We start from the raw sequence: 27891 nt of genomic DNA, 5'->3' as shown, positions 1-27891 counted from the left end.
CAACTACCTCTACGCGTGGCCGTACACCATTGCCACAGACTACAATCTTTTGCTGGGTTCACTCACTCCCGACTGGCAAAATCTCCAGATGCTTTCGCCCCGGGTCCTGAGCTGGTCTATTTTTCTAGCAGGCTACCAATACTCCCTGAAGCACAGGCCAGGAAAAATGATGGGGCACGCCAACGCCCTCAGTCACCTGCCGTTACCTGCCCAAGACTCAGCACTGACCCACCAGATCCTACTCATTAAGGATCTCCCTGACCGACCACTGCAAGCTGCTGCCACTCAGGTAAGGACTATATCTTATCCTGCATCCTCGACTGGGTGGGGAGGGGGTGGCCTACCAGCCAGACAGGCCCCAAATTTACAGCCTTTTCCTCATGCCGGGATGTACTCTCTTCCCACAAGGGATGCTTACTCTGGGGCAGCCCGGTGGTGGTTGCCTTAGCCTTGCACCAACGAGTTTTGAAAGCCCTGCACGAGACTCACCCGGGCATTGTTAAAATGAAAGCGCTCGCCCGGAGCTATGTATGGTGGCCGTGGATGAACAGTGAGATTGAGGCCTGGGTCAAGCGATGCCAGGCCTGCCAGGAAACCCAGCCAGAACCACCCCGCGCCCCTGTGCAACACTGGGAGTCCACCCGCAACCCATGGTCCCGGTTGCACTTGGACTTTGCGCGTCCTTTCCAGGGGCAAATATGCTTTATTTTGGTGGACTCATACACCAAGTAGTTGGCAGTAGTCCCAGTCACTTCCACTTCCTCCCGAGCGGCAATACAAGCATTCCATAGGATTTTCTGCACACGGCATCCCGGACACGGTGGTCACAGACAACGGAACGGCCTTCACTTCAGAGGAGTTCCAAGAGTTTCTGGGTCGCTACCTCATCAGGCACATCTGCTCTGTCCTGTTCCACCTGGCCACCAACGGGCAGGCGGAATGGATGGTGTGCACCACAAAAGAGTCTCTCCGGAGATTAATTCACGTGGACGGGGATAACCGATTAGCGGCATTCCTTTTCGGCCATCGAGTGACCCGTAGTGCTACCACAGGTTGTAGCCCAGCAGAGCTTCTCATGGGCTGCCGCCTGATGACCAGACTGGACCATCACCACCCAGATATAGCACCCGAACCTTGGCCATCACCAGAGTGCCAAAAGGTGCCCCAAGGATTTTTTCCAGGAGACTCTGTATACACCCAGAACTTTGGCAGTGGCCCAGCATGGATCCCTGCCCGAGTCACAGGTCCAGTTTCGTACGAGGTCTCAACCGATGGGAGCCAAGTTCTGTGCAGACAAGTGGATCAACTCCGCCGCCACATGCTCTCTGCCAAGCCAGACGCTACATTGGACACCGCAAAGCAACCCCGGTTGGTGCCGCTGCAAGAGCCAGTAGGAGTCAGCGCCCAGCCAGACCACCAGGATTGGAGGAACTCCCACCAGGCACCTCCGACATCGGGGATCCTGCTACCGCTCCACCGTCACAGCCTTCCAGCAGCCCAGACAAGGGAACCAGACTCCTTGGCCACACCTGAGGGGCTTTCTTGGTCCAACAGGGAGTGATGGAAACCAGCACATCTTAAGAGACCATTTCTGTTAGGTGTTGGGAAACTTTGGGGGGGGGGAGGAGTGTTATATATTGGAACTGGAGTTTGGCCTTAGGGCCAGCAGAGACTTGGCTGAGCTGGAGACCCTAAAACAATAGCCACCTGGATTCAGGAAGGAGGCCCATCAGAGATTATTAGGCCAATTATTAACCTATAGTTGTGTGTAATGGGATGATGGTAATGGGTTTTGGGGTGTGGAGGTTTGCATGCATATAAGCAGGGTTGTTGGTCCTGCCAGACAGTTCTGTTCCTATCTCACTATGCTGAATCACTGAATAAAGAGCTGAACTCACTATCTCTTGGGCGTCCTCATGCTTTGAACCCAGTACATTTTACCTGGTCTAAAGTTACTTCCCCAGTTTGAGAAATCCAGTAATATTAGAGTGAAAGCAGGAGCAAGAGCTCTTGATCTAGAGATTTGCCTAAAGAAACTGGAAAGAATGAATTAGCTTATCATACTTGAAGTACAATACAAAACACAAATGCATGCCCTTAGAAATGGATTCAGTAATAAACCAAGACTATCAATTACACAATATGCTCCACAGTTTGACAACAGAAAAACGGTTAACATGGTTCAAGCTGAAATCCACTGCTAATGGAGCAAGCAGACACTCAGTACAGTTTGTTGCAAGAATGCTTCGTGTCTTCACATTCCACAAGGAAATTTCAACTTTTAATAAGAACAAACTTAGCAACATAGTTATGATGACACGCCATTAATCTTCCAAAAATATCTCAAGCTAGGGATCCAATTTCTAGCTTCTCATACTAGGTTATCTATTCCCTGACCTAGCTAGCTCTATATCTTCAGATCTTGGAAGATAAGTGGAGACAGCCCTGGTTAATACTTGGATGTGAGACCCCAAGGGTTGCTATGCAGAAGCAGTTCATAAGTCAACTGCAACTTGATGGCACTTTCCATCATCAGGGATCCAATTTCTAGTTTCTCATACTAGGTTATTTATTATTATTGCAGCTAGCAAAGAGAAGTTGTTCCTTATTCTACAGATGGCAGTCAATCAAAACTCCACTATGTTCTGTGATGAGACAAAACCCATTTCTACTTGTCTTGCACAGAGCAACAAGAGCTTCAAAGAGCAACAAGTATATGATTAATTCATAAAGATATAAAAATGCACTTGTAAGTCTACACTTCAGAACAAATTCTCCGCTTGATTCAGTCCATATTTTTGTATTTAGCAGGATCAAAAAAAAACAATACAGAAGTAGTGCTTAGTATATATATAGGCTTAAGAAACCAATTTTCACTCAGAGGATCAGGTGCTGAGTACCAAAATCCAACTGGTCACAGCTCTATTTTGCTTTTTTAATAAATTACAAAGTGTGGCTTGGTTTTGTCCCACAAGGATTAGTTTTAACGGCCATTTCAGACAAGATGAAAATGATGAGGGGTCCTATGAGGAAAGGTTGAAGGAGCTGGGCATATTTAGTTTGGAGAGGAGACGACTGAGAAGTGATATGATCACCATCTTCAAGTACTTGAAGGGCTGTCATATAGAGGATGGTGCAGAATTGTTTTCTGTTGTCCCAGAAGGCCAGAACCAATGGGTTGAAATTCAATTACAAGAGTTTCCAGCTAAACATTAGGGAAAACGTCCTGACAGTTCCAGCAGTTCCTCAGTTGAACAGGCTTCATTGGGAGGTGGTGGGTTCTCCTTCCTTGGAGGTTTCTAAACAGAGGCTAGATGGCCATCTGACAGCAATGCTGATTCTGTGAGCTTAGGCAGATCAGGAGAAGGGCAGGAAGAGTTCCATCAATGCTTAGTTCTTGTGGACAGTTCTTACACACCCAGGGAAATCCTGATTGACACTCTGGGGTCAGTCAGCAATTTTTCTCCAGGCCAGTTTAGCAAGGGATCCTGGAGGTTTTTGCCATCTTCTGGGCATGGAGCAGGGGATCATCGCAGATGCATCTGTGTGTGTGGGGGGGAGGTATTTGTGACTTTCCTGCATTGTGCAGGGGGTTGGACTAGATGACCCTGGATGTCCTTTCCAACTCTATGATTCGAAGTATTTTAATATAGTCAAAGAACACAAATCTTAAGAACCAACACATGTTGCATTTCTGCTTTAGCAGGTTTTGGAATCTGTACCAGCAACTGAACTTACAAAAAAGGTTAAATATACTAGAATTTACAGATCAGATGACTTTTCATGTACTTCTTCATAGAAAAAATGGTTACATGAACTCACAGAATAAGAAAACCAGAAGCTAACATAAATAAACAGTTAGAAAGGAAACTTAAATTCTCATCTTTCCTATTAGGATGCTGTTTTGAGTTTCAGCAGTTTTCAAGCAATGTTCCCTGGAAACACTACAAACTCCTTGGGAATTCGGCATCCCTTAGTGAGCAGATTATTGATGGATACAGGGAAGTAGCAAGGAATTTGGGGGGGGGGAGGGAAGCTGGGTTGCTGGGGGAGGCACTAAGTAGATTAAACTTCTGGGCCTTTTGTATTTGGCTCATGCAGTCCCTCATCAACATCCTGCAGCTTGGGCAGATCTGAAGTAAGAGACAAAAGCTTCTGCCACACTGGGTGGCTTTCTGCTTGGAGGAGACAAGCAGCTCCCCTGCTATTACTGTCCTGCAATGCAGTTGTAGGAGAGAACAGGCCATCTCCTGCAGTGTCAACAGCTACACACGTGTGATTTCTAAGGACCTCTTCCCAGGCCAAAGCAGTCTTATCCAAAGGGCACCTCAGGGTTAGAATTAATGTAAAACTGCTTCATACATCACCTTCAGAAGGGTTTCTAAGGCCAGCTCAAATGTTTTTAGGTACTCAGGCTAGATACAGTACCCTTTTTAGTTCTGCTTATATTTTTACCCCTCATGCCAAATCTCATTAAACAAAAAGCAAGCAAATTACCAAAACATGTTTTCCCCCAACACTACCTCAAAAAGAAAGGAACTGAATTTTGTTTAAAATAGTTGTTTTATATTGATTATAATACAGCTGAGCTTCAGAACCTAAAAAAACTAGTCATTAAGTTTATTTGCGCTCTCCCAGGATTGCCATTAATTGACTGCAACTTGATGGCACTTTCTGCCAGCACAAGAAAATGTTTCTTTCCAAATGTATGTTCCATCACTTGGTGACTTCAACATGCATGCTTAGAGACAGGTCACAGCTGAATGGTGGAATTAATGTTTTGCATGCATATTGGCAAAAATTCAGTCCCTGGTATTTGCAGTTCAAAGCATAGGTGGGCCAGGAACAATCTCTGCTTGGGCAAAATCCATTCAGGACTACATGGTCAACTGAAAAATACTAACAGTGATGAACTTCTATTAGTTAACGACTGTCAAGCCTAGACATAGTGTCAAAGTCCAAAGAACAGAATATTTCCTAAACATTTCAGCACAGACCTTTTACTCCAGTACATCAAAATGAACTTAGATACCAAGAAATGCTTCTTTCAAACCACTTTACTTAGACTGTGAGGCCAAAAAAAACCAACAACCGGGGAGGGTTACGCTGTTTTTAAACAAATAGCTTTAAACTGCGCATAAGACAAATCCATGGATGAGAGATCAGTCAACTCTTGCCGATTAGCCATAATAGAACCTAAGAGAGCGTATTTCTTGCCTTCCTACCCTGCCTCCGGCTATCGGTACCAAAGGAATGCCGAAGGAGTCAGACCTTCGAATCCTCCCAGCAGAGCTATTCTCCAGCCAGCCCGTTCTTGCTGCCTTGCGCAAAGCGCTCCCTTGGCTCGCTCCCCTTCCAGCCCTCCTCACCCGATCATCCTCGAAGATGATCTTGGCAGGAATCTCTTTGCGGATGATTTTGCCGAATATGGTATCTCCGCCGGGCGCGGCCACTTTAGCTTTACTGATCTCGTCGGCCATCTCTCCGCCCGACGAAACCCGTCAGCGCGCCCTGCGTTTTGTCGCCGGACTTGCGCCACTACACCCCGCCTCTCTCACGCTCCGCCAATAGACACATTCTCCGGTCTGAAAACTAACCTGCCCCGCCCCTTCTCTGCCAATGCGCCCCGCTAGTATCACTGACCTATATAACATAGCAGAATTGATGTCTCTCTTTGGCCATCATTCTCTTCCCGCTTTTCCTTCCAGTCTCTCAAACAACCAAGAGTAGCCGTGGAAAATTCTTTCTTTGAACGCCGTCCATTTATCTATTTATCTTATACATTACCAGCAGATATAGCACCAAAGAAGTTAATTATATATATTATGGTTTTAATAATTGTTTTATTATTAATGTTTTATTCTAATACTGTTTTATAATAGATTATTGTATTTTATGATATTAATATGCTGTTAGCCGCCCAGAACCTGTTCAGGGAGGGCAGGATACAAATAGAAACAAGTAAACGAACGAACAAACTGGGGGGGGGGGGGATTTGGCAGTGTCTAATGGTAGGAAGATCAAGTGTCCCACAAGCAGTAAAAAAAAATGTCGGCTACCGTTCGGTGCCTGCTTGTGGCACCTTTTATTCAATAGGATTTGCTCAATAGGACTTACTCCCTAGTCAGCCGACATTGTGTTCCCCCTTCCTCGTCTTCAGTTTTTCCATGTTGCCTTTTTTCCTCCTCTACAACTCTGCCTTCCCCAGTAGTATCTAGCCGAGGCAATCCTCAACAGTGTTGGTTGTCCGGCATTCCTTGGAAGAGCAGCTGAGTCACAATATAGTGTCATAAGATCTCAATGGCAACTTGTAAGACATTGCTTCTGTGATGTTTTGAGTTTTTTTATGGGAAGAAATACAGAAATTAACGGACCTAATCCAGGGTTTAGCACTCCTTGCCATTTGTTTGTCAGACATTCAATTGGCTAGTCTTCAGGTAGAAGACAGTGCACCAAAAGGAAGGTGGTGCATAGCAAACTACAACCGTTTGACCCTTTCCGCCTAGCGCAGGAAGCATGGCCAGGCTCGTTTATTAAAACTCTTCGTAATCCAAGTTATCCCTTCAAAAAGACGAAGTTTGAACGAATTTACTGTGCTTATGTTGGGACAAGGCAGAATGCTATCAGATCGCAGCCACGAGAATTCAGAATTTCTACATCTACGAGCTGCTGCTGTCATCTCAGCGGCTTAACAGCCAAGGTGTCAAAGGGAACTAAGACATCCAGCCTGTTGTAAAAGGACCTGCTGCTCGATCGCGTTCTCAGCTCACTTCCTGCCTCTTTTTCCAGCATTCCGGTAGCTCTGTAAATCTTTCGCTCTCTATGGTTAGCTGTACGGAGTCCGAAGACGAGAAGCCTGCTGGGGTTTTGTTTTTTTTAACCATCCAGAGGAGTGCTGCTATTGGGTCGCGTGGGCAAAGCAGCGTGGCCTCCTCTCTCGCGGTGCCGCTGCAGCCGTTTCAAGGAGAGCAGCTGCGGCGATGGGGAGTCGAGAGGTCTGTGATGGTTGTGCGCTTGCGCAGCGGTGCCTGGCATTGTAGGGAGAGGAAGAAGCAACGTTAAGTTTAGAGGTAGTCAGGGCTTTTTTAGCAGGAACGCACAGGCACGCAGTTCCGGCTGGCTAGGTGTCAGGGTGCGTGGCCTAATATACAAATGAGCTCTTGCTAGGTTTTATTCTACTAAAAAGCTCTGTGTGAAACTATGGTGATGTCAGGGGTATGGCCTAATATGCAAATAAGTTCCTGCTGGGTTTATGCTACCAAAAAAGCCCTTGAAGTAGTGAAGGGTTAAGTAATATTCAGGACAGAAATCTGGACTAACCTTTAGAATATATGTCAGGCGGAGGTGTTTCATCTATTTATGGAAGGTGGTGGAAGCTAGTAGAATCGCCTTTGCGAAAAGCCAGAATGGAGGTTTCAGCCCTGTAAGGCAGAACTAAGCCCCGTCGAACTCAGACAGGCCTGGAGAATTAATGGGACTAGTGTGCTAGTAGTAAGGTGTTGCGCTGGCCTGAATTCAGATGCTGACTCTCCCATTAAAGTCTTTTTGTTGACCTTCGGCCAGTTGCTCTCAGATTTTACAGAATCACATATACTGTTCTCTGCTCCTTGGTCAAATGAAAAATGTTAGTACATGTGATTTATTTTAAAGAATGGCTTTTTAGTATAACTTACCCTATCAGATGAATTTTGTGTGAGGGCAGTAGTGGGGGGGGGAGGGCACCTGTGTGCAGATGATGGGCATGTTACACTTTATAGTTGTAACTCTGCCCCTGACGAGACTGATGTCATTATCTAGGGTTGCCAGGTCAGTGTTGAAAAGTCTCTGGAGACTGGGGGTGGATCTGGGAGAGGGTGGGGTTTGGGGATGGGAGGGACCTCAACATGGTACAACGCTATAGAGTCCACGCTTCAAAGTAGCGTTTTCTCCAGGGGAGCTGATCTCTGCCAGCTGGAGATCAATTGTGAGAGTGGGAGATCTCCAGGGCACATCTGCATTATGGCTGTTAACTCGTTAATCATAGCTATGACAAATTTGTGGAGTTTCTTTGTGTCATTAGCTTATCTCATAAAACATGTCTGTGCAAGGTGACATGAAAGTGAATATAGTTAAATGTTGGGTGACAGTCTGAATTCCAAGTTACTCAAACATTTTGTAGTAGTGGGAGGCTGTTAAAAAAGTAAAGGTAGTCCCCTGTGCAAGCACCAGTCATTGTTTTTACTCTGGGGTGACGCTGCTTTCACAGCGTTTTCACGGCAGACTTTTTGCGGGGTGGTTTGCCATTGCGTTCCCCAGTCATCGGCCTCCAAAAGAAAAAAAAGTGTAATTGCCACTGACTACCCTTGTTAGGAAGAGCCCCATGGTGCAGAGTGGTAAAGCTGCAGCACTGCAGTTGGAGCCCTCTGCTCACGACCTGAGTTCGATCCCAGCGGAAGCTGGTTCAGGTAGCCGGCTCCAGGTTGACTCAGCCTTCCATTCTTCCGAAGTTGGTAAAATGAGTACCCAGCTTGCTGGGGAGAAAGTGCAGATGACTGGGGAAGGCAATGGCAAACCACCCCCTAAAAAGTCTGCCTTGAAAATGTTGTGAAAGCAATATCACCCCAGAGTTGAAAACAACTGGTGCCTGCACAGGGGACTACCTTTACCTTTTTACCCTTGTTAGTGAGAGGTTGCAGTTACTGCATGCTGCATATTGATGCGAGAGATGTTATGTTGATGCTTTTGGGGGGAGGGTAGTATGTGCACAGAATTTTGATCAGGGAAGATCTGTCACACTTGTATCCAGCCCATTCTCTCAGAAGCTGCATATATGGTTCTCCTTTGCTTTATGTTAGCTTCACAATAACCCTGGCTTAGCCAGGAGAGTGACTGACCTGAGCTTCATGCAGAGTGGAGATATAAATCTTGGTCTCTCAGCTCCTAGTTCTGTATTCTAGTCAGTACATCAGACTGATTATTACTTGAACTACTGGGATTTAAATACATAGAGTGCTGTGTTTGGACCTTAGAAATTTATGTTTTTCAATTCAGCTACATATTCCTCAGATGTTCTCTGTCAAGTCACTGTCAGCCTAAGTTTCTCATTTTTAATATAGGAACAACTTTTTGTGTGAGTTTGGTCAAGATCTGTAATATTGGGATTAGTAAAATGCAAAGGCAATAACACTTTTTTAAAAATGCTCTGCTGTATTTCTAGGTCTTGAAGCTTTTCAAGTTGTTGCACAGGACAAGACAAAATCTTTTCAAAAATGATCCAAGAGCCCTAGAAGGTAAAGATTCTTAGGTTTGCCACATCTTCGCTCATTTCTCCAAACGTTATCAAGCCCCAATGCATTTGTAGCCATGTGAGATTTGCCAGGATATTTCTTCCCTACCAACCGGAGAGGTGCTGGTAATACTAGATGGGAAGCAATCATTCTGAAATTTAAAGGATACCTATTCAGACATAGAAAATAAAGTGGAGAAACAGATAAAATTTGAATACCCAGTAGGAATAGTAATCCTGCTCCACTAAGTTTAAGGTACAAAGTGCATAGATAAGCCATTGCTTTTGCTCAGGAATTTGGAGTATGAGGCTCAAACTTAAATAGGTCTCCAGAAACAAGTCTAGTATTCTAGCCACTGCACACCCTGCCTCTATTCTGAGAATTATCCACAGTTCAGTCTTCTTGGTTATATCTTTATGACATGTTCATGCAGTACACACACACTCTATATGGTGGAAATGCTATTTTTCTGACATAGCCTCTCCCTTCTTCAGCACCTTGCAACTGACTGATTTAATGTGTATAGTGTTTTAAACAGAATTAGTCCCTGTTGTACATTATAACTTGTAATGTTTGGATCTACACCAATCACTCTGTCCATGGACTCCATAGGATGTATTTGTTACTTGGCCTTTTTCATAACTAGTTTTTTTTAGTTTCATGATTCAGTTTCATTGCATATTAAAAATGATGTTTAGCATTAAGCATGAAGAACTAATAGCTGGAAAGACTGTTAATTTTTAAAAATACAAACTATGTACAGGGAAACCAGCTATTTTATAGTGTGTTACCCTACTCCTTAACATGTGTGCTGCTCTGCCATCTGAATTGGTATTTTTCCAGTAATCAGATAAGTGATTCAAATAATCCACTATAAAGATTTTCCTCCTCTTTATAGAGTTACTGAACCTGCTAAGACCAAAATAAAGAAAAAATAACATCTTTTCTCTCTCACTTTCTCCAGCTGCAAGACTTAAGATAAATGAAGAATTCAAAAATAATAAGGATGAGACTTCTTCTGAAAAAATAGCTAAGGTATTCCTCCTGTGAATCTCTTTCTATCACAAGGCACATCTGCTCTGTGTTGATTTAACTATCATAGCTCTCCACTCCCCCTTTCCCCCAAAGCAGCTTAGGACAGGTTAAGAATTTCGAGTGAAGAATTTTGAGAACCTTTGTAAAACTTGCCCTGTGAAAGGGAAACCACAGCAATCAAACTAGTGCAAGCCAATTTTAAGCCTTTAGCGTAAATGTGGCCTGAGAACATGGATATTATGTCTCTTCACCTAGAAGACCAAAGCATTAAAAAGCCGGACTTTAGGACACACACTTTGCTGTGGTGGTTGCTTTTGATTCTGCTGGTAGGAGGGAAAGTAATACATTGTGGCAGAAGAGCACCCCCTTCCTATCTGACCTGGTTGTCCTTCTGTCTTTAGTAGAATTGGGTCTGTTTTATAATAATTATTATGATTTATTACTCTTAATCGCCCCATCCCAGCTTGGGCTGGGCTCTGTGCAATTTACAACATAGTTAAATACATAAAATTAATAACAACACACAAATAAGCTAAAATTGTAAAAACTCAGATGGCACCCTATAGGTTTTCTGTAAATCTTGGACTGCCAGGACGTCATGCTGGGGGAAGAAAGAAACTTACAAAATGTCGGTGGGGTAGGAAAAAAAGAGAGGTGTCAGTCAGATAATAAACCATTGCTGCCGTCAACTGAAAGCCTGGTGGAGCATCTCTTCCTTACAGGCCCTTCAGAATGTCATAAGGTCCTGCAGGGCCCTGGTGTAATCTGGAGGAGAGTTCCACCAGGTTGGGGACAGGACTGAGAAGGCCCTAGCCCTGGTCGAGGACAGCCAGGCCTCCCTAGAGCCAGGTATCACCAGTGGAATGCAAGGCTCTTCCAGGGACATACCAGAAAAGATGGTCCCGCAGATACATTGGTCCTAGACTGCTCAAGACATGGTCAAAACCAGAACCTTGAACCTGACTCGATACTCTACTGGGAGCCAGTGTGGCTGGCACAGCACCGGTTGAACAATATTGGTTTGTCTTTGGAAGCTGTCCTTGGCAGCAACCCTGTAGGTACAAAGACCTCAATGGGCTTCATTTGCAGTCCCTTGTAAAGGGTACCCTAGTCCATTAAGCAGCATTTCTGCCCTTTTCAGCCCATTGCTGTTATGGTCTTTTGCTTAAGAACATAACAAGAGCCCTGATGGATCATACCAATAGTCCATCTAGTCCAGAGGTGGCGAACCTATGGCACGGGTGCAAGAGGCGACATTCGGAGCCCTCTCTATGGGCACGCGCACTCCCTCGCCCCCCCCCCCCCTGCACACAAGGCTCTGGAGTCATATCTCATTGAAGCTCTTCCTCTCCCCAAACTCAGGCTCCTTCCCCCAAATCTCCAGGTATTTCCCAACCCAAACCTGGCAACCATAACTGGGCCTCCTTCAGAGAGACAACAGGACACTACAACCTTTTTGAGCTCATGGGCACATTTGGAATTCTGATGTGGTGGTGTGGGTGCAACCACAATGCAGCCCCCAAGCACAACACACAGAGGAAAATTCCTTGCAGATGTTCGGCAGTTTTAGGGAGGAGGTTAGATGGGACTCACTAGGGCAGGGGTGGCCAAACTTGCTTAACATAAGAGCCACATAGAATTAATGTCAGATGTGTGAGAGCCACCAGACATGAATGTCAGATGTCAGAGAAGGAAGGATGGAAAATAGGTGGAAAGGGAGAGAGAGAGGTGGAAAGAAAGCAACTTGAACTTTAAATGCATTCACCAAGCCACTGGCTGGCTTGGCTTGAAGAAGTGGTTTAAAGAGACAAATGCTTTCTCTGGTGGGGGCTTCAAGAGCCACACAATGTGTGTGAAAGAGCCACATGTGGCTCTCGAGCCACAGTTTGGCCACTCCTGCACTAAAGAGATGAGTATAAGGCAGCTTCACGTTTTCATGTGGCCAAGACCTGATTGCATTTTATATTTCAAAACTGTTGTGGCATGGTCCAAGCCAAAGGGAAGAAGAGAGCCAAAGGGAAGAAGAGAGGGTGTGTGGGGATGAGGCGGGGGAGGAGAGATCGGGACCTTGAATCAAGCACGTTTTTTTGAAGGGATGTGGGTTTATTACAGGAAATGTTGGATCCCACTAATCTGGCAGAAAAAGCGGCCGGGATTACCTCTGGTTTAGGAGTGGAAAGGGAGGAGGCTTCCTTGCTTTCAGATATGTTTCTGATAGCAGTATCTGAGCAGAGTTCTTTCAGGCTACAGGGACCATAAGGCAAATTGTTGATAAGCTGTTTTTGAACTGTTGCACTGCTGTTCTGGTTTTCCAGAACTTCCCTGACAAGTGCTTGTCCAGCCGCTGCTTAGCGACTGCCAGTGAGGGGGTCGATTGCACTGTTGAACAACACTTACTGTTAAAAAGTTTTTTCCTATGCCAGTCCTCTCTTCTACTGCCAGAAGGAACAGCTGCCTGCTCTCCTCTAAGTGGCAGCCCTTCTAATAATTCAAAAGAGCAATCATGTCTCTTCCCTCAACCTCCTCTTCTCCAGACTGAATATCTCCAAGTCCCTTAGCCTTTCGTCATTGGGCTTGCTCTCCATTGTTTCTCAGAAGTAATCTACAGTGAGTACTGTGGCACCTACTCTCTACACATGCACAAGACTGCATTTTTAGTTTAAAGAAAGAAGATATTGGATTTATATCCCGCCCTTCACTGAATCTCAGGGTCTCAGAGCAGCTCACAATCTCCTTTATCTTCCTCCCCCACAACAGACACCCTGTGAGGTAGGTGGGGCTGAGAGAAGTTCTCCCAGAAGCTGCCCTTTCAAGGACATCTCTGTAATAGCTATGGCTGACCCAAGGCCATTCCAGCATCTGAAAAAGAAGGAGTGGGGAATCAAACCCACTTCTCCCAGATATGAGTCCACGCACTTAACCTCTACATCAAACTGGCCCTTTCTCACATCAGACTTTCTAGTTAATACAATTCAGACTATCTCTGAAGTTTCCAAGGTTACCTGTGCTGGTCCATAGTAGAACAACTAGATTCAAGCCCAGGAGCACCTTAAAGACCAACAAGATTTGGGGGAGGGGGACAAGCTTTCCATAAGAACATAAGAGAAGCCATGTTGGATCAAGCCAATGGCCCATCCAGTCCAACACTCTGTGTCACACAGTGGCCAAAAAATTATATATATATACATATATATACACACACACACACACACACACACACACACACACACATATATATATATATATATATATATATATATATATATATACACACACACACACACACTGTGGCTAATAGCCACTGATGGACCTCTGCTCCATATTTTTATCTAACCCCCTCTTGAAGCTGGCTATGCTTGTAGCTGCCACCACCTCCTGTGGCAGTGAATTCCACAGGTTAATCACCCTTTGGGTGAAGAAGTCCTTCCTTTTATCCGTTTTAACCTGACTGCTCAGCAATTTCATCGAATGCCCATAAGTTCTTGTATTGTGAGAAAGGGAGAACAGTACATTAGAGATAATAATAACAAATAATAACAAATAGTTAAAAACAATTTTGGTGCTAGTATGAGTTATTTCAATATTCAGCGTTATTTCAATGTTAAGTTCTTGCCCATTATTTCAATGTTAAGTGTCTTCTTATACTATTATTCAGCTGAAGGCAAGTCAAAATAGTGCTGTTTTATAGGCCTTGCGGAACTGAGCCACATTGCCCAACCGGTTCCTCTGGACGGGCAACAACCGGACATAGAAGCTGAGGCCTTCTCTGATGTTGCCTCCTGGCTTTGGGATTCAAAGGATTAGTGCCTCTGACTGTGGAGGGTCTCCTCAGCCACTCATGTTTTTGTGTCCTCCCCCCCCACCTTCAGCTTTTCAATGCTACCTTTCTCCCTCCTCCTCCTCTCTAACTCTATCTTCCCTCCGTTGCTGTTGGTTGCCTAGCATTCCTCAAAATTGCAGCTGAACTCACAACATAGTGTCATGAGATCTTAGTGGTAGACTTTTCAGAAATTTATTTTATTTTAGGCAATTTATAGTCTGCCCTTTCCCAAGGATTGTTTCTGTGGTGTTTGGATTTTTCTAATATTGCATGGTTTTATTTCACATTTCACATTTTTTGTAAACCAGGGGCTTCACTAGTGCTTATGGAATGCCCCACTACCACCACCAATCAGTTCTTGGTCCCATTGTGAGGATTTTTTGGAACCATATTGTATGACCCAGTTCAGAATTATATATAATGGTGAAATAGATACTTGCAGGCCTCAGATTCAGTGGGAGCTCACAGGAGCACAGCTTCTGAAACTTTCTGAGAATTCCACCTCCTTGTCCATTGAATAGTATGTGCAGCTGCATAACAATCCCTCGATGAGCTCCACCACTTATTTTTTTACAAAATGACTCCTGGATACTTGTAAAGTTTTATGCACAAACATCTTGCTAAAAATGTGTTGCCTTGTAAACTATTGCCTTTTTCATTAATATACATAAAAGAAAATAAAAATGCACACAAAGAAATGAAAAAACAGCACAGACTTGGATCTAACCATCAGTGGTAGATGAAGATTTCCCCATGTTTCCCCTCCCCCGAGGGGGGGGTTGGCCCCTTCTAAAGGATGATTTACTATTGTCATTAAACTTTGGTTGACAAAAGTCATATAAGTTGGGTGGGCTACATTGAAGAAAGGTGAAGAAGGCAAAAATCATTTCTCTTTGTCAGCAGAGCTGCTCTTGCCCGTTCACTTTCTGCCGCTCCACGAATAATCTTCTGGGAGGTCAAAGGAGACTGCCAGGGAAAGAGGAAAATGGGGGAAGGCTACATGCATTCTGCTAATGTGGTTGAATTCAGACCACTGTCATTACATCATTATACTTATTGTTTTGGAGCTTTGGAGCAGACAATGAATGAAGCCATTTTGTCTGTTTTGAGATGGATGTATTCTCCAGGTTTCCTACACAAGTCAGCAAAACCAGCATTCTTTCACCAATGGGTACAATTTAAGCAGTAGCCTCCTTGCTCTTCCAGCATTTCCATATTGAAAGTAACATGTTTGGGCTTGAATTATATGAACATATTCTGTATATACTAGATATCTTCTGCTGTGGATCTCACTTCCTCTTGACTAGCACTTCCATCTGCGCAAGATCAATGGCTTTCAACCCTTGTGCAAATCAGCAGTACTAGTACAAGAGGAAGTGAGCCCTGCAGCTGAGGCTGACTAGTGCATGTAGAACTTAATAGGATCTAAGCCTTAAATATTCATAGATTAAAAACTTTTACAGAATTGGTGGTTCTCTTGTGCTTGACAAATGTGGAGGACGTCTTTGAGAATAATCCTGTGCCATTAAATCAGTGCCTTTTTTTCTGAACAGCTTATGAAAATAGGTTCAGATGTAGAAGTTATACTCCGAACTTCTGTAATTCAGGGTGTACATACAGGCTCCAACAAACTATGTAAGTACAGAAGGCAGTAAAGGTAATACCATATGCTTGATACACAATGTGCTACTTGTAAAATGTTAGGGGATTTGTGTTTATAAAACCATGCTAATCTATATTCATAAAACAGTATTCTAGGGTTTTTCCCTCCATTTTGTTTCAGTACTGGGGATCTAAATTTTCTTCATATTTCCCATGAGGCATTGACAGCTCAGAAAACCAATGCTGACTATTCAATCCAGTTAGTTTTGGCAATTTTTGAATAAGATTTTATGTAGACTGTGCTGGTTTGAAAATGTAGAGCATATACCATAGGAGCTGATATGATCCTGAAATTCTTTTGATATGATCCTGAAACACAAAATGTGTTTTATTGTTCCTAGTTCGACCTGTAAATACTATTTCGTCTAAGCTTATATATCAGTGTCTTGAAACCTTTAAGAACTGTATTTTGTTAATACTTGAAATTATACTTGCTAGGAGTAATATGTGCAAGGGCTCTCTGAAAACCATTGATCTTTTTAAATATCACTCCTTGGCAAATAGAAGGGGAAGACATGGAAGTAGTGACAGACTTCACATTCCTAGGATCCAAGATCACTGCAGATGGTGACTGTAGCCATGAAATAAAAAGATGTTTGCTCCTTAAGAGGACAGCTATGGTGAACCTGGGCAGTATAATAAAAAGAAGAGACATCACCCTGCCAACAAAAGTCCGTATAGTCAAAGTGATGGTGTTCCCAGCAGTAATGTATGGCTGTGAAAGTTGGACCATAACGCCAAACGGAGAAGAATAGATGCTTTCGAATTGTGGTGCTGGAGAAGACTCTTGAGAGTCCCTTGGACTGCAAGAAGATCAAATCAGTCTGTCCTAAGGGAAATCAACCCTGATTGTTCCCTGGAAGGTTAGATGCTGAAGCTGAAGCTCAAATACTTTGGCCACCAAATGAGAAGGGAACACTCACTGGAGAAGACCCTGATGCTGGGAAAGACAGAAAGAAAAAGAAAAAGGGGACAGCAAAAGATGAGATGGCTGGACTGATGTAACTAGCATGAATTTGAGCAGACTTCAGAGGATGGTGGAAGACAGGAGGGCCTGGCGTGACTTGGTCCATGGGGTTGCAAAGAGTCAGACTAGACTGTGAGACTGAACAAAAACAAGATTTACATAACAGTAAAAATTAAAGATGCATATTTGTTACAGGTTTCTAGCTGGTTCTTTTTCTGGATTTGTATCTTAATGCTAAAAACACAGGGTTTTTTAAAAATGTATTCATGTTTAAGCAAATGTGCATATATCAGCCAAGCACCTAATGGAGTCCAGCTGCATTTTTAGGCTGCTGCTTGCAGACTTTGAAACAGACAATAGTATTTTGAGCTAATGCAACAGATAAGACTGGCTGAGCCTCATGTCCTTTGAACTCCAATTGTATTTGCAGGTCATTCATGCTTTGCAGAAGTAATCACCACAAGAAATCCTTTCTTCAGCCTTGTCCCAGTGGGTACAAGCTGATTCTGCTTCAAGCAGTAAATGGTCCAGATCTGCCAGCAATGGTGGCTGTACAATGACTTTTAAAATGAAATGTCTGCACTGGTGCTAAAAACACACAACATAGTCCTAAGCATACTTTCTCAGAAAGAACTGCCACAGATTTAAGTTGATATATTCTTTGGTATGTTTGTTTAGGATTACTGGTTTAGGGAAGTAATTTCTTTCTTATAGGAAGGATCTTCTTTGTTACCATTTTGCAGATCCCATCACACAACAGTGTTATTTCACTGCATGAAAGCAGAATGCCACACAGTATTGCTTGGCCATCAGAGTGAATGGCAGGTTTTAAAAATTAGTTAAATAAGACGCAAGCGCTTTTAAAATAATGGTGTGAAGGGTTTGTATTAGCTGTTGGTTTTGTTTTTTTGTTTGTTTTTTAGAAATGTAGTAATTAAGAAATTACAATGTGGCCTGTCAAGTCAGATTATCTGTTAAAATGCAAAGAAACTGGCTTGGATCAATTTGATCTACAGAACAGACCAATACAAATAAAGCCACCTTCTTCAGCATTCAATATTTCATAGAATATCTGGATGTGTTTACTTTTCAGTTTGCCACAGTGAGTAAATGGCATGAATGGAAAAACCTTGCTTTTTGAGAAATAAGTTATAGAGCAGTGCTCTTAGCATCTTTTCAGGTGCATTTCTTTGCACATTCACTTCAAACAGTGAACTCACTGACCAAAAGGGAATATTACCATCACATTTTTTCCTTTTTAAGATTTTTTGTAACAAAATAGAAACAAACCATGACAATAGGCAAAGAAGATAAACACATAGTAAGCAGAGCAGTAAAAATACTGGCAAAGAATATAAACACACAGTAAGCAGAGAAGTAAAAATACTGACACACACACTACAGTTCTTTGGTTAAAACAATTTTATTTGGTAGCATATGGTAACATATTATATTTCTTGCATCATTAATAACTTCTTTTATTTATCCCATATATTACTTTCCACACACCCCTCCCCCCATTACTTGACCGGTGTTATTTACTTAAAGTACTATTGTTTAAATACCCTTAACTAATAAAAACAAAATTTAATATTCTTCTTTTTTCTAAGACTTAATCATTATCAAAAATTATCCAATGTCGTTTTATTTTCCACTCTTTTTCTACATATCTTCTGAACTTTTTCCACTCCACCTTAAAAACTTCTAAATCATAGTCTCTTAAAATTCTTGTTAATTTGTCCATTTCACTCCATGCCATAACTTTTACAATCCAATCCCATTTCTCTGGTATTTTTTCTTTCTTCCACAACTGCGCATATAATGTCCTAGCAAGTACCAAATTATAGTTCTATCTTCTTTTGGAAATTTTTCCATTTGTAATCCCAACAGAAAAGTCTCAACTTTCTTAAATTCATATCCCAAGATCCTAGAAATTTCTTGTTGAATCATCTGCCAATACTTTTTTGCTCTTTCACAAGTCCACCACATATGATAGAAAGAACCTTCATGTTTTTTACATTTCCAACATCTGTCTGGCATCTTATTATTCATCTTTGCCAATTTCTTAGGATTCATATACCATCTGTACATCATTTAAAAAATTCTCTTTAATACTATGACACATCGGAAGCTTAATAGAGTTCTTCCACAAATATTCCCAAGTTTCCATCTGTATTTCTTTATTTACATTAACTGCCCACTTAATCACTTGAGATTTCACTACTTCATCTTCCGTAGACCATTTTAAAAGTAATTTATATAATTTTGAAATTAATTTTTTGTTGTTTCCAAGCAGAACTTTTTCCATTTCTGTTTGCTCTTTTCTTATTCCTTCAGTTTTAATGTGATTCTCCACTAAGCTCTTTATTTGTTGCGTTTGAAACGAAGCATATTTATTATTTAGCTCTTCAGTTTTCAATTCTATTTTGCCACTTTGTATCTTTAATAGTTGATTATATGACAACCACTTTTCTTCACCCGTCTCAGCTGTTATTTTCATCACTTCGGCTGGCACTATCCATAACGGTTTGAGAGAAAAAGCCATCTATCTTTCCCCCCCATAATACATATAAGCGTGCCAGCCAAATTTATTTCCATGACCTTGCAACGCTAAGTGTTTTTTGTTTAACAACATTAGCCATTCTTTTATCCATACTAAGCAAACTGCTTCATCATATAATTTTAAGTCTGGTAATTGAAATCTGCCTCTCTCTTTTGCATTGTTAAAATTTTCATTTTAATTCTTGGTTTCTTCCCCGCCCACACAAACTCTGAAATTTTTCTTTGCCATCTATTAAATTGATTATTGTCTTTCACAATCGGAATAGTTTGAAACAAATACATTATTCTTGGTAGAATATTCATTTTAATTGCGGCTATTCTACCCAACAGTTACAAATTAAGTTTATTCCACTTTAACATATCTTCATCCATTTTACGCCATAGCTTCTCATAATTATTTTTGAACAAATCAATATTCTTCATTGTTATCTCCACACCCAAATATTTTACTTTGGAGGTAACTTCACAGCCCGTTAGTCTCTGCAATTCTTGTTGCTTATTTATTTGCATATTTTTACATAGAAGTTTTGATTTTTCTTTATTAATACAAAGTCCTGCCAACTCCCCATATTCTTGTATTTTGGCTAACAACAAAGGTGTGACTTGTATGGGGTTTTCATTTATGAACACTATATCATCTGCAAATGCTCTGTATTTGTAAGTAAATCCTTTTACTTTTAATCCTTCTATTTCTTTATCTTCTTGAATTTGCATCAGTAATATTTCAAGAGTCATCATGAACAACAGTGGGGAAAGTGGACAACCTTGTCTTGTACCTTTACTATTTATCATGTCTTCTGTAAGATCAGCATTTATGCATAGCCTAGCACGTTGTTCAATATATATTGCTTTTATCATTCTTATAAAGCTTTCTCCCAGCTCCATTTTCTCCATTACTGCAAACATAAAATCCCAATTTAAATTTTCAAATGCTTTCTTTGCATTCCCAAAGAATAATGCTACTTCCTTTTCTGGATGTCTTTAATAATATTCTACAATATTTACAACAGTTCTAATATTGTCTCTTATTTGCCTTTTGGGAAGAAACCCCGCTTGATCTTCCTTTATAAAATTTATAAAATATTGTTTAAACTGTTCTGCCAAGATTCTTGTATATATTTTATAGTCATTATTTAATAATGAAATTGGTCTATAATTTTTTACGTTCGTAACATCTCTGTCTTCCTTTGGAATCAACGAAATAACAGCTTCCTTCCACGTATTTGGTATTTTTCCTTTTGTTCTTATAATATTCATCAATTTCTGAAGTTTCGGGATTAACTCCTCTTTGAGGATTTTAAAAAAATTAGCTGTATATCCATCTGGTCCAGGTGCTTTTCCATTTTTCATTGTATTAATTGCTGCTTCAATTTCTATTTTTTCAATTGGATCGTTCAAAACTTTTTGCATATTTTCTGCTAAGGGTGCTATTTTTATCTTTTGTAAGTACTCATCCATCTTTCCTTTCCTTATTTTGGAGGTGGTGGCGGCCACAAGTATAGCCACCTTCAAGAGGGGTTTAGATAAAAATATGGAGCACAGGTCCATCAGTGGCTATTAGCCACAGTGTGTGTGTGTATATATAAAAATTTTTGCCACTGTGTGACACAGAGTGTTGGACTGGATGGGCCGTTGGCCTGATCCAACATGGCTTCTCTTATGTTCTCTTATGTTCTTATTTTAACACCTTTAACTAACTTGGCATAATACCTAAAGAATTCTCTTTTTATTCCTTCTTGATCTACCACCTCTCTTCCATCCACCACAATTTTATTAATAATTTTACTTTCTCTCTTTTTCTTCAGTTGCCAGGCCAAATATTTTCCGGGTTTGTTTGCTCCCTCGAAAGATTTCTGCTGCAATCTTTTCAGATTCCATTCCAGTTTTTTATTTAATAAATGTCTCATTTGCGTTTGTAATATTGTAATCTCCCTTATAATTTTCTTTTTCCTTGGGCTTTTTCTCAGTTCCTTCTTTTTTCTTTATTTCATTTTGAATGTCCAACATCTGTTTTTCTTTTGCCCTCTTATCTTTGTTATTCAATGTAATCAATATTCCTCTCATTACTGCTTTATAAGCATCCCAGACCATCTGAAATTCTATATCCTCTTTATCGTTTATTTGGAAGAAAGCTTTAGTTTCATTTTCTAGAGATGTCACTATTTCTTTCTTTTGTAGTAAATCTTCATTCAATCTCCATCTTCTCAACTTCTTAGACAATTTTGTAATCCACATTATTGGGTTATGGTCAGCCCCAATTTTAGGTAAAATCTCTATTTTCTATCTTATAAGGCCTAAGTCTTTAGTGCCCCACAACATGTCAATTCTGGGAAAAGTTTTTTGTCTTGCTGAAAAAAAGGTATAGTCCCACACTTCAGGATTAACTTTCTTCCATATATCCTCCAAATTTTCTTGTTTGACCAATTAAAAAAAAGACTTTGGCAATTTTCCTTCCTTATTATTTTTTTTACCCTCAGACCTATCAGTGTGTTCTTAATTGTTCCATTAAAATCCCCCATTATCAAAACTTGGTCATATGACAGTTCATCAAATTGTTGTATAATGTCTTTTTAAAAAGTATCCTTTGCACCATTTGGTGCATACAGTCCCAGTAACTTTTTTTTTCCATTTAATATTATTTCTACAGCTACAAATCTTCCATCTTTATCTTTGAACACTAATTTCGGCTCCAATTCTTGTTTAATATAGAAAATCTCTCCCCTTTTCTTCTGTTCAGCCAATGAATAAAATTCTAGTCCCAGTTGTTTATTCCATAAAAATCTGTAATCCTTTTGTTTGATATGCACTTCTTGTAAACAAACTATATTACAATTTTTCTTTTTAATCCAATGAAACGTTGCCTTTCTTTTTTGTGGTGAATTTAGTCCATTTACATTCCAAGATAATAATTTGTAATCCATCATGGTGCAAATTCTTTATGTTCTTCATAAAACCCACGCAGTTCCTGTATGCTTGTAATTGTAAACCTTTTTCCTTGCAGCTCAAAGCTCAGACCTTCAGGTATTATCCATCTGTACCTCATTTCATTGTCACATAGTTTTTCTGTCAATTTTTTGTATGCTTTTCTATCATTTATCACTTGTCTTGGCAATTCTTTCATGATTCTTACTCTGCTGCCTCCCACTATCAATGTCTTTTCAAAATTTTTATTCAAGATTTTTCCCACCATTTCTTTTGTCATATATCTTATAACCACATTTCTTGGCAGATTATTTTTCTTGGCATATAGTGAGTTCACTCTATACATATAGTAATACATGCTTCTAGTTCCTTCAGGATCTTCCTCCAAAAATTCTGCAATTATTCTTATTATATATCCTTTCAAATCAGTCTCTTCATCCTCAGGTACTCCTCTCAGACGTACATCAATTTGCAGTCATGAATTGCCACCTTTTCTTGCATTTTTAGCAAGGTGGAATCATGTACTTTCACTCTCTCTTCCACCTCTTGCACTTTCTTTGATGTTACCACAGCCTCATTTCTGAGATCTTCTATATCTTTCCTTAGCTCTTCAATGTCTTTTCTAATTTCTTTTTTAGAAGCAGTTATGTCTCTCACCCCTTTCATCATCCTGGCTTCCATTGCTTCTAATTGCTCTTGCATTTTCCTCCATTGAGGCAGTCCTTGCACGGGTTAACTTATGCTCTGACATTTAAAAAAACACCGAAAAGTTTGACCTCTCCAAATTAAATTTAAACTATCAGGTTTGATAGAGTAAGGCTTGCCCTTTTCAATAAGCCTAATTTCGCCGTCCTCCTGGGTTCAGATATTAATTTTTAAAGTTTTTATTTTTTCCAAAATGGCGGGCGCAACTTTCTGCTTCCCTTTAAAAAAAATTTCCCTTCAAAAGGCTTCTAAAATAATTATCAGCGATAACGTCCAATAGTGTTTACCTTATAATTGTCACCTCTGTCAGCTTCACCAATTTTTAATGTCCCGAACACTTTAAAAACTTTGTTTAAATTTTTACCTCCTAGCAATGGCCGCCAATGTTTTTCTATGATATTATAGTCCTAGAGTAGGCTAGCTGCTTCAATGATTTCCCTTTTCCATCTGACACTTCCTGCTTTTCTTGCCACCAAATCCCGTTTTCACTGGTAAAAAGATCTCACGATGTTTGACGTATTTCCTGTGTTGACTGTGAGAGCTGCAAATCTGTGACGATGGGGCTTTTTCACCAAACCCGCAAGTAGACAAAACAATAAATTCCTTTCCACTTTTTAGCACTGTCCTTTAAATTTACAAAATTCAAATTTTGCTCCTTCTCCCCTTCTTCTTCCAAGCTTTCTGAATCTCTTTTTCCCACCTTCTGATTTTATTTTGTTTAACTTCAAATAATCCTGGAATGAAGATAGTCATCAGTACCTTTTTCTGCAGTTATCCAGATCCAACATCGGTCTTGTATAACTTTAGATGTTTAGCAGTCTCAAAGAAGGTTAGGATTCTGTCGAGCTTATGTCAAATAAATGACTCTGGAAACTTCTGCAGATGAGGAATATGCAACTCGTTTCCGGAGACCCCTCAAAGCCTCAAAGGAGCCCCCCGCCCGGTCTCCCTTTTAGCCAAAGTAAATCTCCTCAGAGTTTCCTGTGTATATCTTGGACTGATCTCTGACTGAGAAAAGTAGGCAGTAGGCATTAAATTGCCCTCCACTACCCCAAACAGAAGCCCCAGCCTGCTCCCCTTCTGAGAAGCAATTCAGCTCAGCATTTTCCAACCCCGGAAGTCCACACACAATGTTCTAAAACCAAGTCACACATTCCAAGTTGGAGTTAAAGATGGGTTATGGGTCTGAAAATATTATGCACCATAGCAGAGTTATAAAGCACTATATTCTAGTTCCCCGCTCCCCCCCAAGAATTTCAAGCTGACATACAGAGTCCCTACATCATCCACTGCTCAGGTAATGGCCAGAGCTACCTGACTTCACAGATGGGGCTGGATTGATATTTTCCAAACCTCCTCTGGGTCCACTTTTTTTTTTCTGTCACAGCTGACTTATGGCGACCTTCAGGGTTTTCAAGGCAAGAGACATTCAGAGGTGGTTTGTCATTGCCTGCCTCTGTCACACCACTAGACTTCTGTGGTGGTCTCTCATCCAAATACTAGCCAGGTTTAGTCCTGCTCCGAGATCGTATCAAGGTGAGGTCAGGTCCATATTTACTCATACATTTATACTCTACCTTTCCTTCAAAAAGTTCAGTGCAATGTTTTGCCCTTACAACAAGATGACAAGGTAAAGTCTGGCTTAATAAGGCATTTCAGGAAGCATCACAACTGTGAACGGGAATTTAATTTTCCCATGCCAGACACTGGTGGCTTGCACATTTAACTGTCGAGTTATTTCTGTGACAGTGTGCAGCTAACTCCTGTAAGACTACTGTGAAAGGTGTGCCCTACATGCCATTTCCCCAAGTCATTTCTACAATGACTTGATACACAGATGGAGTAATGAGAGGGCAATTTCTTAGGTATGTGGTTTCTTAGCCATTTAATACTTCACTGGTTAAAACAGTACTGAGGAACTGTGCCCATGGGAAAACAGAGAGCCAGCACATATTCTAGCGGACTGCTATAAACATGTTCCTAATGATACCTGGATTGTTTCATTGGGAAAATGAAGAAAGCTTTCGGATCCCTTGGGATAACTGTCTGGGTCGTTTAAAACAGGTTATTAACATGTTAAATGACCTAAAAAGCATTTGCACTTGATTCTCCTACAGCTATCCCAGTCATGCCACAATGTTTGACTTAACTGCTTGGGAAGAGATTGCCACATACACATACCGTACTCTTTTCAAGGGCTTTTTGGTGTTAAAATCTTCATTGGAAGCAATATTGGGATATGTGGTGGCCCAGTCCTGCGTCTGCTAGCTGGCCCCGCCCACCCTTCCCAGTATGCTGACCTGAAAGGGCTGTTCCACTTTGCTGCCTCAGGGTATTCGCTGCCAGCACTGTCCCTCTCTGGGCTCTGGTTAGGCGGGACAGCCTCCTAACCTCCCTCTGGACTCGCTAAGAACCCTTCTTGGAGCTTCCTGGGGTCTTTGGGGCTCCCCTGGAGAGTTGGCAACCATCTGCTGTGCCACTGCTCCCCACCCTAGGGATTCCCCAACTCACTCCTAGCATTCCAAGCAGTTTGGCGGACTATGTGGTACAGAGGGACTCCCCTTTAAACAAACATTTATTTAAAGCATACAACTATAAACAGGCATTTTTAAAAAGTGAACAAAAGAAACAAATCATAGTAGGGAAAAAACGCTCCTTCTCTCCCTGTTATAATACTTGCCCTAACTGGATGACATGCAGGGCAGGCACTTTATTTAGATTGTTGCAAGCTTGACCATACCCTGATAAGACTGTTTCCATACTCACTGACTGACTGCCAACTTTAACTGAGAGTTTCCCATCCAAAATCTCCAATATAAAATCCAGTTCCTGCCCAGAAACTGGTTTACCTCTAACAGTATTCTGGGAGACAGGCCTCAAGGATTTCCTGTCTCTCTAGGAGGCTCCCCCCAGAATTGCTGGTTCCAGATAGGAGGGGAGGGGGCAGGAGGAAGAGACTAGGCCCAAAGCCTGCTTTGAGTCTGACAGCCTCTTCCTGCCAACCCACGAATAACCCTAGCCTAAAATGGCGTTTCTCCACAGGATATAAAGATAAGAAATAAGCACACTTATTCATGAATATCATAAGTAAGAGAAACAAAAGCTAAGGGAAGGATGTGCAAAAAAATAAATCTGAAAAGATGCTAAGAACACTGCTCTATAATTTATTTCTCAAAAAGCAAGGTTTTTTCGCTCATGCCACTGTGGCAGACTAAAAAATAAACATAAAAAAAAAAAAGAATTCCAGATATTCTATGAATGTTGGATGCTGCAGAAGAAGGCTTTGTTTGTATTGGTCTGTTCTATAGATCAAATTGATCCAAGCCAGTTTCTTTGCATGTTAACAGATAATTTGACTTTCTCATGACTGTGATTACTAGGGTTGCCAAGTCCAATTAAAGAAAAATCTGGGGACTTTGGGGGTGGAGCCAGGAGACTTTGGGGGTGGAGCCAGGAGACATTGGGGGTGGAGCCAAGAACAAGGATGTGACAAGCATAATTGAACTCCAAGGGAGTTCTGGCCATCACATTTAAAGGGACAGCACACCTTTTAAAATTCCTTTCTTCCATAGGAAATAATGAAGTATAGGGGCACCATCTTTTGGGGCTCATAGAATTGGACCCTCTGGTCCAATCGTTTTGAAACTTGGGGGGTATTTTGGGGAGAGGCACTAGATGTTATACTAAAAATTTGGTGTCTCTACCTCAAAAAATAGCCCCCCCAGAGCCCCCAATACCAACGGATGAATTCCCTATTATTCCCTATGGGAATCGTTCTCCATAGGGAATAATAGAATGCCCAGTAGACATTTCCCTCCCTCCCCCCGCACGCTTTCTAAAAGGGGGGAGGGCCTCCAAACCAGGGAATCCCCTGCCCCCTCCCTCACACACACACACACACACACACACTTACCAGATCTTCTTCCGGAGAACTCTTGCTGTGAAAGTGAAAGCAAAAGAAAGGGCGGGGCTGTTCTCCCAAGCCCTTCCTGCTCCCGGCCCAGCCTTAAAGCGGCAGACATTTTACAAACGGCTCAGGAGCTCTATAATGAAGCCTACAGGTATGTTCTCCCCCCCCCTCCACCCCCCACCCCCCGCTTCTCACTTCTTGAAGACCGGGAGATGAGGCTGCAAACCCAGGGGACTCCCGCCAGAGCGGGAGGGTTGGGAAGGCTAGTGATTACAGATCCGGAGTAATCTTTGTACTGAACCTTATACCTGCAGCTTTGCAAAGATGTCTGAGCACTTTTATTTGAGTATTACACCCTTATTCCAAAACTTAGTGCTAGTACATTGAGGATAGTTTCTGGGATAGCAGTTTTTCTGGACAGGTTACTGCAACTAATCTGACAGCCTTGAAAAACTGAGCCAGATTGTCAGAATTCCAGTAGACAGGAGGACTGTTGAGAAACTGCTCAGTCATGCAAAATTCGTCTAACTATTATTGTCTCTTTCTCTTCTGAAAAATCTATATAACGCAGATAAGTAAAACTCTAAAATTAAGCACAAAGATGTAAGATGAAGATACTTGTTCTGTAGTTTGTTCAGCCTTCCATCTGTCTCAAGAATGAAAAATGGTGCCACCTTGAAATAGTAGTAAGCTGCTGTGATGACATTTCGCTAATTAACTTAATTACATTCCAGAGATGTAAGGAGTAGTGACTTCTTTTCAGTGAGTAGAGAATATTTTAAAGCCAGTGGTACAATGGTGGCTGGTTTAGGTAATTGATTTTAGGCAAAATAATATTTGGTTTACCTTTATTGATAAAATGAATAGGAAAATAATCTCTCTCTTTAAAAAAAATCATGTAAAATCTTACTTGTACTCTTCCTTTTACTTTTCTTCCAGTGCTGATACCAAGAAAAGACCTGCTACTAGACAACATTCCTTTCTGTGACACACCAACCCAAAAGTCATGAATTTGAGGGAATAAAGTTAGTTCTTACAGTCA

At 41.4% G+C, this 27891-nt stretch overlaps 2 protein-coding genes across 2 annotated transcripts in view; one reads left to right on the top strand and one right to left on the bottom strand.

Annotated features, from left to right (window-relative positions):
• Window positions 1-5618, bottom strand: part of HINT1 (histidine triad nucleotide binding protein 1) — a 17256-nt gene extending 11638 nt beyond the window's left edge. The window contains exon 1 of the mRNA XM_060235508.1: window positions 5370-5618. Within this exon, the coding sequence (XP_060091491.1) occupies window positions 5370-5480 (111 nt within the window). The 5' untranslated portion in view covers window positions 5481-5618. The remainder of the gene's footprint in view (window positions 1-5369) is intronic.
• Window positions 5616-27891, top strand: LYRM7 (LYR motif containing 7). Its single transcript, XM_060235509.1, has 5 exons — window positions 5616-6995; window positions 9197-9269; window positions 10231-10301; window positions 15675-15756; window positions 27789-27891. The coding sequence occupies exons 1-5, from the start codon at window positions 6981-6983 to the stop codon at window positions 27857-27859; spliced, it is 312 nt and encodes a 103-aa protein (XP_060091492.1). The 5' UTR covers window positions 5616-6980; the 3' UTR covers window positions 27860-27891.

This window comes from Heteronotia binoei, chromosome 4, assembly GCF_032191835.1.
Source record: "Heteronotia binoei isolate CCM8104 ecotype False Entrance Well chromosome 4, APGP_CSIRO_Hbin_v1, whole genome shotgun sequence".
Taxonomy (NCBI): Eukaryota; Metazoa; Chordata; class Lepidosauria; order Squamata; family Gekkonidae; genus Heteronotia; species Heteronotia binoei.
The sequence above is the reverse complement of the archived record's forward strand: the minus strand, read 5'-3'. Positions and strand labels throughout refer to the sequence as shown.